Below are 14,417 nucleotides of genomic sequence, written 5' to 3'. Positions count from 1 at the left end.
GGAAGTAAGGTTAAAAGTATTTCACCTAAATCCTCATCTAAAGAAACTTTTCTTACATTGAGCAGGTCAGACGACGAAGTCTTTGCTGATGTGAAGGAAGCGTAAGGAGTCTATGCCATTGTCGTTAAAGCAGCAGTGGAAGAAGAAGTACATAAGCTGCCAATCCAAATTCCAGAACAGGTTGAGGGAATACTAGGAGAGTTTCAGGAAATCATTGCTGAAGATTTACCTGAAAAGCTACCACCTCTTAGGGACGTACAACATCATATCGACTTCATTCCAGGAGCCAGCTTGCCTAATATGAGACATTACCGTATGAGTCCGAAGGAAGATGAGATTTTAAGAGAGAAGATCGAAGAATTACTATACCTGTGATAGGCCCATGGAATGAGATTTTAAGAGAGAAGATCGAAGAATTACCGTAAAGGATTCATCCGCCCGAGCATGAGTCCTTGTGCTGTACCTGTGATAGGCCCAAAATAGGTCTTTTCCCGCAAGTATACGGGGTCAAGTTATAGTATAATTTGTAAATCGGGAAATCGTCCCAAGGAATAGGTAGGTAACTTTGGATATTGACGCCGAGTTTAGCCCAATAATCAAAATGTCAATAGCTAACTTAGACTAACACACACACACCACTTCATAAATTTGATAATTGATTTGCAAGAAATAAGAAAACAAATAAAACTATCTAAACTATCTAAGTGAGAGGTAAGAGGATATCTAAGGTTATAAAATCCACCGCATAATTTAACTTTATAAAACAAGCACTTAATTACTTAAATCTCTTTTGTATTTACTCGGGATCCAATATAATGAACTATTTGGATTCCGGATGATGTTCTAGATAAAACAATTTTATAATTACTAATTCTAATTGTCTACCTTATAGAGATTCGGATTGCTTAACTATTATTCATCATCTAAAAAGCATACTCCATCTAACAACTTAACGAAAGTATGAAATATCTAATTATGAGGCATGAGTAATGGAAAGAAAATCCAATCCATATAGATAAACAATCAATAGACATTAAAGCACATCAAAGGATTTAATTAATCAAGAACAAGTATTATAAAGATCCATAATGGATTTCATTTACAACCTTAGATGACTAAATTAACTATACATGGAATCTAGAATAACATTCATTGACATTGTAAAATAAATGAAAATACTAAGAAATTAATGGAAAGAAATCACCAATCAAATTCCATATCCCCATGTATCTCCAATTTGTCTAAGATTTGCTCCATTTGTGCTCAAAAATCTTACTCCAAGAATTCCAAGTAATAGCTATTTTATTTCACCCAAATAAGAAAAAGAAAGAGAAGGAAGAAATTAGATGTAGAAAGAAGTTGGAAATAAGAGATGAAAGGGGATAAAGATGTAGAAGAATATGGAAGGATGAAGGAGAAGACTATTAATGGAAGAAAGAATAGTGGTAGAGAAGAAGTAGTAGTAGAGAAAGATGGTAAAATAATAGAGAAAATGGATTTAGTAGTAGAGAAGAGAGAAAGAAATAGGTAAGAGGGGATTGAAAGAGGAGAAGGATTGAGAAGGTTTGCAAGTCTAGCTTTAATGGAGGATCAAGAGTTATTATATAGGGTTAGGGTTTTTGTTGGGTTAAAGTGGTAAAAAGTGAAAAAGAGAGGGTTACTTTGGGAATTCTAGGGGCTTAAAATATAAGAAACCCTAAATTGGATGGCGGCTGGGTTAAGGGTTGAAATCCGGATGTTAACGTGTACCCAGTTTCATGGAGTTAAGTTGCGGGAGGGACAGCAGCCGTCGGATGCTAGAGCACGCGGATCTGGAGTGTTTAGAGGGAGACACGTGCTTGGGAGCACGGTAGCTCTGTTGCTACGAGTGACACGGGATCAGAACAAACGAGCAGACCATCCGAAGCCGTCAGATCTTGAAAACGCGGAAGCGAGAGGCTGAGATTAAAACGTTGGATCGAGACCACTGGACTAAGTTGCAATGGGATGTACGGGATCATGCTCTAAGGGTCCTATTTCGCTGCTCAACGAGAATACGGGAACTGGATGTAACGGCCTCCGGGTCTCAACACGTGTCCAAAGGTATACCGCTGGCCAGAATAGTGCCCGACATTGTACCGAAAGCTGACCAAATGTTGACCTGACTTTGACTTTGCATTTTTCACTCCGAATTGACTTCCGTTTTCTCCTACGGACTCGTCTCGACCTCTACTTTTCAACCACGCACTGACCTTGGCCAAATTTCCAGAATGTCTTTGATTCCAAATGACCAAAATACCCTTCATGCATCTTTTCCTCGTTTTTAACCGTTTTTCACACCTAACTCTGCAAAAGACACCTAATCAAGAAAACCAACCATTTTATTACAATAAAGACTCGAAACGAACTAACTCGACTAAATTAAACGACTCAGATGGGACATTTTCATGACCCATCAACCTGCTTTATTGATTCCAAAGAAAGATGGAAGTTGGAGAATGTGTGTGGACAGTCGAGCTATCAACAAAATAACAGTGAAATACCGTTTTCCAATTCCACGACTAGAGGAGATGTTGGATAAATTAGAGGGCTCCCAAATCTTTTCCAAAATTGATTTGAGGAGTGGATATCATCAGATCACAATCCGACCAGGAGATGAATGGAAAACGGCTTTCAAAAGTAAAGATGGACTGTATGAATGGTTGGACATGCCCTTCGGTCTTAGCAATGCTCCCAGCACCTTCATGCGAGTGATGAACCAGGTACTTGAACCTTGTATTACTAGAAAATTCGTTGTTGTTTATTTCGATGATATCCTTATTTTCAGTAAAACTGAGGCGGAACACCTCGTACACCTCCGAAAAGTATTGATGGTTCTACAGGAGAATGAATTACACCTGAATCTGAAGAAGTGTACTTTCCTCACACATAGTCTTATATTTCTGGGCTTTGTAATAAGTTCAGAAGGAATTCATGTTGATAACGAGAAGATACAGGCTATACAAGAGTGGCCGACTCCGAAAACAGTCACTGAAGTAAGTAGTTTTCATGGATTAGCCACCTTTTACCGACGATTTATTCGGAATTTTAGCACTATCATGGCACCTATCACTGAGTGCATGAAGAAAGGAAAGTTTGACTGGTGTGTCGAAGCAGACGAAGCCTTTTCCCTTATTAAGGAAAAATTATGCAATGCACCGGTCTTAGCCTTACCCAACTTTGATAAACCTTTCGAAGTCGAGTGTGATGCTAGTGGGGTAGGAATTGGAGCAGTTTTATCACAAGAAAGGCGTCTTGTAGCCTTCTTTAGTGAGAAATTGAATGAAGCCCGGCAAAAGTGGAGTACTTATAACCAGGAGTTTTATGCAGTAGTTCGAGCTTTACAACGTTAGGAGGTTTATTTGTACCAGAATGAGTTTGTCTTATACTCAGATCATCAGGCCCTGAAATTCATTAACAGTCAGAAACAAGTAGACAAGATGCACATCAGGTGGGCCACTTTTATTCAGAAATTCAACTTTGTTATTCGACACAAATCTGGAGCAACGAATAGTCGCAGATGCACTTAGTAGACGTGCCACACTGTTGGTAACGTTAACACAAGAAATTGTGGATTTTGAAGTATTAAAAGAGTTGTACGAAGATGATGAGGACTTCAAAGAAATCTGGGCTAAGTGTAAGGAAGATCAACCTGTGGCAGATTATCTTATTTCAGAGGGTTACCTATTTAAGGGCAGCAGCTTATGCATTCCCAAAACATCCCTACGAGAAAATTTGATCCGCGAGTTACACGCTAGTGGATTAAACGCACATCTCGAAAGAGATAAAACAGTTCCGAGCTTATCCAGTCGATATTTCTGGCCAAAGTTGAAGAGAGATGTGGGGAATTATGTTCAGAAGTGCTATGTTTGTCAAGTCTCAAAGGGTCAGGCACAAAATACGGGTCTTTACATGCCTCTTCCCATTCCAGCAACCATTTGGGAGGATTTATCCATGGATTTTGTGTTAGGACTCCCTCGTACACAAAGGGGAGTAGACTCAGTTTTGTGGTCGTCGATAGGTTTTCGAAGGTGGTTCACTTTATTCCGTGTAGGAAGACTTCGGATGCTACCCATATAGCAAAATTGTTTTTTCGTGAAGTTGTCAAGCTACATGGAGTACCCAAATCGATTACTTCAGACCGGGACTCAAAGTTTCTTAGCCATTTTTGGGTCACCTTATGGAAGATGTTCGACACTTCTTTAAACAGAAGTACTACAGCTCATTCTCAAACAGATGGACAGACAGAGGTAACAAACTGAACTTTAGGTAACATGATTCGATGTATCTGTGGAGATAAACCCAAACAATGGGATCATGCATTACCTCAAGCAGAATTTGCCTACAACAATGCAGTGCATAGTGCTACTGGAAGAACTCCATTTTCTGTCGTTTACGTGAAAGCTCCTAATCACGCTGTAGATTTAGCGAAATTACCCAAAGGAATAGGAGTTAGTATGGCACTACAAAACATGGCCGAGCAAATTCAGACAATGCACGAAGAAGTGCGACTTTGCCTCGAGGAGACTAACGCTAAGAACAAAGCAGCTGCCGATAGACATCGTCGAAAGAAGGTATATAAGGAGGGTGATGAAGTGATGATTTTCCTACGAAAAGAGTGTGTTCCTGCAGGCACATATAATAAATTGAAACCTAAAAAGTATGGTCCATTCAAGATCTTGAAGAAAATCAATGACAATGCTTATGTGGTGGATCTTCCTGAAGACATGGGAATTTCAAATACTTTTAATGTTGTTGATATCTATACCTTTTATCCAGATACACCACTTTCTCCTAACAATCACTCGAGGTCGAGTTCTTTCCAAGTGGAGGAGACTGATGTAGAGGAATTGGCCGAGAAATACATGGATGAGATCGAAGCGGCCAAATACAAGGGTGACCGACTAAAACGGCCAAAATCGAAGCTACGAGTGTCGGAATTGGACGAAATTTTGAGGGATGGTGCGAAATAGCGTTCCGGTCATTCGTTACAACATGCCCACTATGAGGGGCAAATTCCATCATTTAGGGCCTCAAAACGGACTTTTACTAGTTTTTTTTCTATTTTTGGTAATTGTTTTCAGTTTAGGATTTCTACTATTCTAGTATTTTATTTTTTAGGATTTTCTATTGGAGTTTGACCAAGATTAGGAAACCCTAAGTCTATATAATGAGGGCTTAGAAGTTGTTTCAGTCATTCATTCAATCAATAAAATTCAGTCTTTTTAGTATTCTTGTTATCAATTTCGGTTCAATAGTCTTTAGACGGTGTTCTAAGGCTTTTTATCAGTTTTCCGCTGCGTCAAGCAGGTCCAAAAAGTCAGGTTAAGAAAAAAATTGACGAAATGGCCCTTGGAAAAAAAGTATTTACGGTTCATGCCATCGAAAATTACAAAATTGCCATCGAAATTTTCTCGGGAAACGATTTTTTGTCTGAAAAAGAATTTGACAACCCGTCCATCAGATTCTGTACGGGTCAGAAATTTACGGAATTGCCACCGAAAAATTCCCGGGAAACGAAGTTTTTTTGAAAAATTGTCTGACGGACCGGGAAATTATTTTATTTACTGGAAATTTTCTTCTGTACTAGAAACTTTTGTACCCAGAATTTTTTTATGACTGGGAAATTATTTTATTTAACCGGAAATTTTCTTCTATACTAGGCACTTTTGTACCCGGAACTTTCTTGTGACCTGGAAATTATTTTATTTACCGAAAATTTTCTTCTGTACTAGACACTTTTGTTCCGAGAATTTGAAATTTCGTTTGAAAATTTCAAATTTTCAAAAAAATTGATGGGAAATTATTTTATTTACCGGGAAGAGATGGTTTGCTGGGCGGGAATTTGAAATTTCGTTTGAAAATTTGAATTTTCTTGTGTACGGGAAATTATTTTATTTACTGGGAAGAGATGGTTTGCTGGGCGGGAATTTGAAATTTTGTTTGAATTTTCAAAAAAATTTGAAAATTTGAATTTTTTTGTGTACGAAAAATTATTTTATTTACCATCCAGTTTTTTTTTGTCAGGAAACGTCAGCATGGCCCGTCCAAGGGCAAGAGGTGGATAAAAAAAAAGCAGGAAATAATGAGCTGTCCTGACATTTGGACTGGAAACTCATTTTTTGGCAAGGTTGGATTTATTTTGGTTTTACCCCCCAAAAATTGGACCTCTCACTTGAAGATCCTTTATTTTTATCTTTTGAAAGGCACCAACCCTTAATTGTGAAAAGGAATTCAAAGTTTTATATTTTACTCGGGCACAGAAATTCGATTTACAAAAATCCTTTCAAAAGTAGCACAAGAATATGAAATCGTCGAAACACGAAAACCTATATACAAAAATCATTTTTACAATAGCATAAGAAGATGAAGTCGTCGAAACGTGAAAGCGATAAGTATAGAAAACATAGTTACCACATGATCACTCTGTCAAAGTATTATCTTGGAATTAATTAAATATTTTATCCCTTTTGAGTTTCAATCATTTTTTACTTGCCATGATGAGTATTTTTTACATTTAAATTTGTTTCATCAATAATTATGTAATTGTTCTTAAACATTGGATTATGATAGGTTTTAATTAGGGTTGTCATTTTCTCGTGTTATACTAATGGTAGGTTAAATCTCTGGTCCCTTTCTACTTCTAATCTGATTTTACTTTAAGAAGTATTAGGTTTCCGTCGTGTCCTACGGACGCGATAGATCCCTCTTGGCTACGCCAATAAACCACATTTTATCTTAAGAAAGAAAATAAAGATAATGATGGTTAAAAAAGGCCTTTGGTATAGGTGATGGGTCATGAAAACGTCCCATCTGAGTCGTTTAATTTAGCCATGTTAGCCGGTTTCGAGTCTTTATTATAATAAATGATGGCTTTCTTGATTAGGTGTCTTTTGTAGAGTTAGGTGTGAAAAACGGTTAAAAATGAGAAAAGGGATGCATGAAGGGTATTTTGGTCATTTGGAGTCAACAGTATTCTGGGAAATGGGACCAAGATCAGTACATGGGTGAAAAATAGAGTCCGAGACGAGCCCGTAGGACAAAACGGAAGTCAATTCGGAGACTGGACGAGGGAAATATGCAAAGTCAAAGATGAAGTCAAATAATGTTGACCGGTGGGATCGTGTCGGTCACATTTCTGGCTGGTGGGACAATATTACATGACGTGGCGAACTCCAAAGGGGGGAGTATCTTAGTTTGCTGTACCCGCTAAGTATTGTAGTTTTCCTTAAACCAGATGATCGTTTACGACCGTGGCCACATAACTTCTGTAGTCCCACATCATTTCTTTTAATCTTGGCCATCTAATTCCTTTCATTTTAATCCGACAGGTACTGCTCCTAGCACAAGATAACATGGTGAACCAGCATTGGAATTAATGCCCAAACGGACAGAAGACGCGTGGTCTTTCTGTTCTACTTTTAACCCCCCGAAATTACCTAATAGCCCCTCCTTTTTGTCCTTTTCAATTTTCAACCAATAAAAATCCAATTATTGAGTAGAAAGCAACCCTAACTTCCTATTTTAACCCTCTTTCTCCCATTTTCTCCCAATTAACTCCTAAAACCCTAGCCATCAACCCATCTATAAATAAATCTCTACCTCTCTCATTTCTCTCTAGACTTGAACAATCCCTCTCATTTAGTATTAGTAATAGTAGCTAGTCTTCTTCCCACTACTCCTTCCTCTTCTTACTACTACTATTACTACTTCTTCTCTACCACTATTATTCTTTCATTAATAGTCTTCTCCTTCTTCCTTCCATATTCTTCTATCATCTTTATCCCCTTTCATCTTTTCTTTCCAACTTCTTGCTACATCTAATTTCTTCCTTCTCTTTCTTTTTCTTATTTGGGTGGCAACAAAATAGCTATTACTTGGATTTCTTGGAGTAAAATTATTGAGCACAAATTGAGCAAATCTTGGACAAAATGGAGATACATGAGTATATGGATTTTGAACATTCTTGGTGATTTCTTTCCATTAATTTCTTAGTATTTTCATTTATTTTACAATGTCAATGAATGTTACTCTAGATTCCATGTATAGTTAACTTAGCAATCTAAGGTTGTAGATGAACCCATTTTGGATCTTTGTAATACTTGTTCTTGATTAATTAAATCTCTTGATGTGCTTTAATGTCTATTGATTGTTTATCTATATGAATTGGATTTTCTTTCCATTACTCATGCCTCATAATTAGATATTTCATACTTTCGTTAAGTTGTTAGATGGAGTATGCTTTATAGATGATGAATAATAGTTAAGCAATCCGAATCTTTATAAGGAAGACAATTAGAATTAGTAATTATAAAATTATTTTATCTAGAACATCATCTGGAATCCAAATAGTTCATTATATTGGATTCCGAGTATATACAAAAGAGATTTAGGTAATTAAGTGCTTGTTTTATAAAGTGAAATTATGCGGGAGATTTTATAACCTTAGATATCCTCTTACCTCTCACTTAGATAGTTTAGTTAGTTTTATTTATTTTCTTATTTCCTGCAAATCAATTATCAAATTTATGAGTGGGGTGGGTGTGTGTTTTAGTCTAAGTTAGCTATTGACATCTTGATTATTGGGTTAAACTCGCATTCAATATCCGAAGTTACCTACCTATTCCTTGGGAGGATTCACGAATTTACTAACTTACTATAACTTGACCCCGTATACTTGTGGAAATAAACTTATTTTAGGCCTATCAATAGGAAGAACATTTTTTAGTAAAGACAGTGCGCTAGAAAGGTCAACTTATGTATTTATTCTTCGTTTACCAAATTAGTTTAAGGAGGTCGATCTAAGGATCATTTAATAAATAGTGCTAAAATATAAGGACTTTGATAAAAATAAATATTAAATTTAATATTCTATCCACTTGTAGTTTTCTCTCACATAAATAACTCTACCCCAATATCGTCACTACTATCAACATCACGATTAGTATTAAAAAACTGGCAAAATTTACCATCACTATAGTCTTAGTTTCAAGCTTTTAATGATGCCTCAAGATCTCATGGATGAGGAACCACCATTAATGAAGAAGGAGGCAACCTACATCAAGAAAGAAGAATCCTTTGGCTTAAACGAAGACATCGTCATAAACGAAACCATTGACTTAAACGAGGACATTGACTTAAACGAAGATATCGACTTAAACAAAGACATATATAATGAAGATAATATGTCTCAGGTAAAGAAAACATTTTCTTGTCTTCCTTTATGGTTTAAAAAACATTTTAGGGTTTTAGGTCGTTTTTGTTTGTAAAGGTTTTTCGGTTGGGTCGACTGAAAAAGACAAAAAAAAATTCAACTAGGATGGCTGAAGACAACAAATTTCAGTCGGGTACGCTGGAAAAAACAATAAATTTCGGCTGAGCCGGTTGAAATTATTATGTTTTTTCATCCGCTCTGGACGAAATTTGTTTAAATTTTCAGTTGTTCTTGACGAAAATTTTTCCTATTTTCATTCATCAAATTTTATTTACGCTGAGCAAAATTTCTTTTTTGAATCTTCAAAAGTTACTTTAATCAGTGTTAAAACCCTAAAGATCTATGGAGAAATCAAGCAATAACAAGAATTACAAACCCCTATATGAAGATGAGTGTTGTGTTAGGGCAAAGGCAGTTTATGGGGGCTAGGCTCCCAAAATTCATGTTAGGGCAAAGCCATTTTGGGAGCCCAGCCGCCATAAACTGCTGCCCAACCCGGGAGCCCGGGCTGGGGGGGGCTCGCAACCCCCAAAAAGAGCCGTTGGGAGTTCCCAACGGCTGAATTGGGGTGGATCCCCTATTACTCAAATCCATCTTTCTCTCTCAATTTTTTTTCTTTCTCTCTCAATTTCTTGCAAGTTCTCTCAATCTCTCAATCTCTCTTCCTCAATTCATTTTTCTTTCTTCAATGGATAGTCCAAATCCCAATTTCAACAATTTAGGCTATCTAGAAATGTTAAACTCCGATTTCAATTATAATGAAGTTAATTTATCAAATGATGTGGTCGAAGAAAATTTTGATTGTAATGAAACGCAAACGCCAACGTCGTCGGTAAATCCTCAGCGTTATACTCATGAAGATGATAATGTGCTCTTGAATGCTTATTTACATATTGCCACCGATGCGATTATTGGCAATGATCAAAGAGCGGGTACTTTTTGGAACAAGATTACCGAACACTTCAACGAACGTAAAAATCAAAATCGTGTAGCAAAGGGTCTTAAATGTCGTTGGACCGAAATTAACAACCAATGCGCGAAGTTTGGTGGGTATTTGTCATTGTTGCAAAGGAACCCAAAAAGCGGAGAAAATGATGATGATCCGGTAATTACTTATTACATTTTGACAACATTATGATATTTTTTTACACAAATTTGAATTTAATTCTTTTATTTTTGCAGTTAAACTTCGCAAAACTATTGTTCAAACAAAACAATGAGAACAACAAATATTTTAAGTTCGAACATTGTTATAAAATTTTGAAAGACCATCCCAAATGGTCGTCAAACTTATCTCAATCTTCGTCACATAAAAGAAAAACTTCTTTGGACCAAGACGAAGGATCTCCCTCTACAATCCAACAAAGACCACTTAGAAGAAAAGCAAGCAAGGAGGCTAGAGATAAATCCAACGGTAGTGAAAGTTCTGCAACGATTGACTTTTGGAAAGAGTGAAATGCGAATCAGGAGAATAGAGATAAACTTCTCAATGACGTCATGGAGTCGGAAAAAGAAAGTCGACTACTTCAAAAACAACAATTAGAAATGAAAGCAAGAGAATTAGTCGTGAAAGAAAAAAAAATAGACACTCAAGTGATGCAAATGGGATAGACTTGATAAACAAAGATACTTCGAACATGACTCCCGGACAAGTTGGTATGCATAGGTTATTGGAGAATGAGGATAAAATTTAGTTGTTTTAATTAGATCCTTTTAATTATGAATGAATTTTAATTATGTATGAATTTTAATTATTTATTGAATTTTAATTATAAAATAATTGAATATTTTGAATTTGGAAGCCCCGACGTTGGAATTGAGACAAAGCCCCGGGCTCCCAAAATTGGGAGCCCGAGCCCCACACTGGCTTTGCCCTTAGAGCTTGAAAGATCAAATGTTGCACATGATTTGATGCATACTGGAGTTTTATATGCACATGGAAAATAAATGCAAATGCGAGGTTTTACAATATTGATCAATCTCATGTCCAGTACTCAAATAGGTTCTCCAAACAGAGTTCAAACTTCAGTTACAATATCGACCAAAACATGATTTACCAAGTCAATGACATGATGTTTAAGAAGACACATAGTGATCCTAATAAAAAAAAGGAAAAGAAAGAGACACCCATGTATTTGAATGGTTAATCAAAACATTTGAACCACCAAATTCAGGCATCTTCCCTCCATGAAGTTCTTAACACACTAACATCAGACACAGCCTGATTTCCTGCCTACAGAAAATTTCTTCAAACCTGCAATTATAACATAATATATATGTATATGGAGAGAGAGAGAGAGACACCAGTCTTTAACACCAAAGTATTATCAACGAAGGATCAGAAATGCATCATACAAATATGAGCAGTTCAAATTCCTGACTCACATGTTCTTGTTTCTCTGAGATGTAATTTTAGCTGCAACTTGTTCTTCTGACAATGGCAGGTAGTAGATTCGAGGAGTGGCATTGGTTTTCTTGAAGAGGTCGTCAAGGGTTAGAATCGGGATATCTGCTTTAGCGGGGAGTGGTGGTGGAGGTGGAAGTTGAACCCTCTCCCTTGCTGGTGGTGGTGGTGGTAGTGAAACTGGTGAAGCAAGCGACTCTTTCTGAAAATGCTGACGAGGCTGAGGCTGAGACAGAGGAGGTGGTGGTGGAAGTTGTTCTTTCTGCAAATGCTGACGAGGCAAAGGCTTGGACAGAGAGGGTGTCGGGCCGGCAGGTGTAGTGGGACTGTTGCTTACAATTGGCCCCGCCTTCTGGGCTGTGGCTTCAGCCCGAATTTTCACTTCTTCGGGTTCAACAAACTCGGCCACCAGCAGGTGTCCTCCATTCGGAGGCCATTGCAAATTGTATACAGCATTTCGAGTCTCTTTGGCTTCTTCCACTGATGAGAACTGTAGAACCAAAAGTTATATTCGTTAAAATCCTGCACCTGACAAGATATAAAACAAAGCCACAAAAGTAGATCCTGTTCAACTATTCAAGCACCAATGCACCAGAACCAGTATTGATCCAAGGATTATAAGTTGAACAGGTCCACAAACAAATGTTTCATGTAAATTTTCAGAACGGCTATATGGTACCAGGAGAACGGCATGTCACGTCAGTTCTTCAAAAAAAAACTTACTGTGGTCGGTAAAAAAAACTTTTCCAGTCAGTTCTTCAAAAGAAAAACTTGTTCACGTCAGTTTAGATATCACAAATATTTCATTTATTTATGTGCATCATTTAAGGTGGCTGATAGGATCTATTAAGCACCCTAGGAAGTTGGATGTAAGGAGTTGTTAATTATATGATGGGCTGATCCAGATTTTAAGCAAAAAAAATGTTATTTAAACACATCGAAGAGAGATCTCCGGCAAATTCTGTAAAATATGTAAACAAAAATAGCTGCTCAAGGATTAACTTTATCAAATTGTGACATCCAGAGGGACTGATGACTGTTCCATTTAGAATACAAAAAAGAGATAATAGGAATTTACCGTAACATAGCAGTGGGTCTTGATATGGTCCATCCAGAAACTGGAGATAGTTCCAGTTTTTGCCAAAAGCTCCTGTACAGCTTTAAGAGTGAACGGGCGCAGAAAACGGTCGATTCTAAGAGAATTGGTAGGAGCTTTTGATGATTGAGGAACTGTCAATGTGATAACAAAGACCCACATTACAAACAAGAGAGTTACTAGTTTGGAAACTGAGGAAACCGAAGCCATGAACTCTTACCAACACGCTCCTTTGGTGTATCTGCACCACTACTAGTCGTTGAATCAGATCTACTGAAGTTGCCTTTAGGGATTGCAGACCGAAATGTATCTTTAGGCGTTGTTGGTGTTAGAGTAGAGTTTGGTGGCTCAGAAACTTTAGGGGCTTCAGAATTCCACCTACGCTGCCGCTTTGGAGGTTCACTGTTTTCCACTACTATTTTGCCTGCACAAAACACAAGACAACTCATAAAATTGTAATTCTGACATCGGAATTGTGATTTGAATCCACTTGCTTACTCTCTAATACATCTTCCTCCATTGAATCATCCCCTGAACTTCGATCCAAATTCAATTTTTCTGCAGATCTTCCATCTGCAATATCAATTTTTCTGCTAAGGTCTGCACTTGTAGCATTAGTATCATCTGTCTCTTCAACAGAGATTTGGTTCTCACACTGCATGGCCTCAGCCGGAGCAGGCATATTGCCACCTTTAGGAGGTGAGTCATTTGATGATGGTTCCACCGTTACTGGAAATTATAAGCATTTAAAGAATCCTTTAGTTCATTCATTTCATTAATTGACTCAGAATCAGAAGAAATAGACTCATTTACTTTTAACCCTATAATGGAGCTGACCTCAGATACCTGTTTGTTTGATTCAGAAACATTAACGATGTCATGTTCATGGAGAAGCTTTGGGTCCTCAATCTTTACCTGGTTATCACTGTCTCTGCACTCCTCTCTGAAGACCGATATCTGGGATACCACAGTCTCGACATCTACTCGCTCATCATCATTATCAACAATGGCTGCAGTATCATCCATCTTCTGGGTTTTATCCTGCCCATCATCCACGGTGTATTCAACATTTTGACATTCCACGGGCTTACCATTCACATCTTGCTTATCACTGATTTCAATAGTGACTTAAGTTTCATTTACCTCTTGAGTTTTATTTTCACCATGACTTGTATCCTCAACTAAATGTGGCTCCACTGGCTTTTCCTTCACATCTTCGAGTTGACCATCCGTTTCTTTACCCGATTCCACCTTAATACACTCAGTCCCCTCATCTACTGCACCTTTTTATCAGCAGCATCCCTCTCCATTAGTTTCCTTCTCTTAAGTTCTTCTTTTAACTCGGTTACCTTCCACTATTCAATCGGACGGTTGTCAATTACTGGATACCGAGACAACATCTTTCTCAATTGATATTCGTGCAAAACTTGTATTAGAAAGCCTGACCGGTGACAAAATTACATTTAGCATAACAAAATAATTGAATTAGAAAACTCTACCTATGACAAACAGATATTGAATACAACGAAACGCTGTGACAAATGACAAAAAACTAAAGGAAACTGAAACTAGTACTAACACAATCTAGTACTAGTTTATGTGAGTCCCACATAAACAGGCAGGTAACGAATAATACATGCCACTCGTTGTCAATTTGTTATGAATTCGTCGTCTACAAACATAAC

General features: G+C 37.4%; 1 protein-coding gene across 1 annotated transcript; it reads right to left on the bottom strand.

Annotated features, from left to right (window-relative positions):
• Positions 1–11,203: 11,203 nt before the first annotated feature.
• On the bottom strand, positions 11,204–13,463 carry LOC147567032 (uncharacterized). The gene is made up of 4 exons (XM_086653649.1): positions 13,231–13,463; positions 12,953–13,156; positions 12,715–12,866; positions 11,204–12,126 (listed from the first exon to the last, which is right to left on the bottom strand). The coding sequence occupies exons 1-4, from the start codon at positions 13,412–13,414 to the stop codon at positions 11,614–11,616; spliced, it is 1,053 nt and encodes a 350-aa protein (XP_086509775.1). The 5' UTR covers positions 13,415–13,463; the 3' UTR covers positions 11,204–11,613.
• Between the last annotated feature and the right edge of the window lie 954 nt (positions 13,464–14,417).

Source organism: Eschscholzia californica, unplaced genomic scaffold, assembly GCF_041429995.1.
Source record: "Eschscholzia californica isolate CP2 unplaced genomic scaffold, dmEscCali1.0.p SCAF_1, whole genome shotgun sequence".
Lineage (NCBI taxonomy): Eukaryota > Viridiplantae > Streptophyta > Magnoliopsida > Ranunculales > Papaveraceae > Eschscholzia > Eschscholzia californica.
Note: the sequence above shows the minus strand (reverse complement) of the source record. Positions and strands in the feature narration are given on the sequence as shown.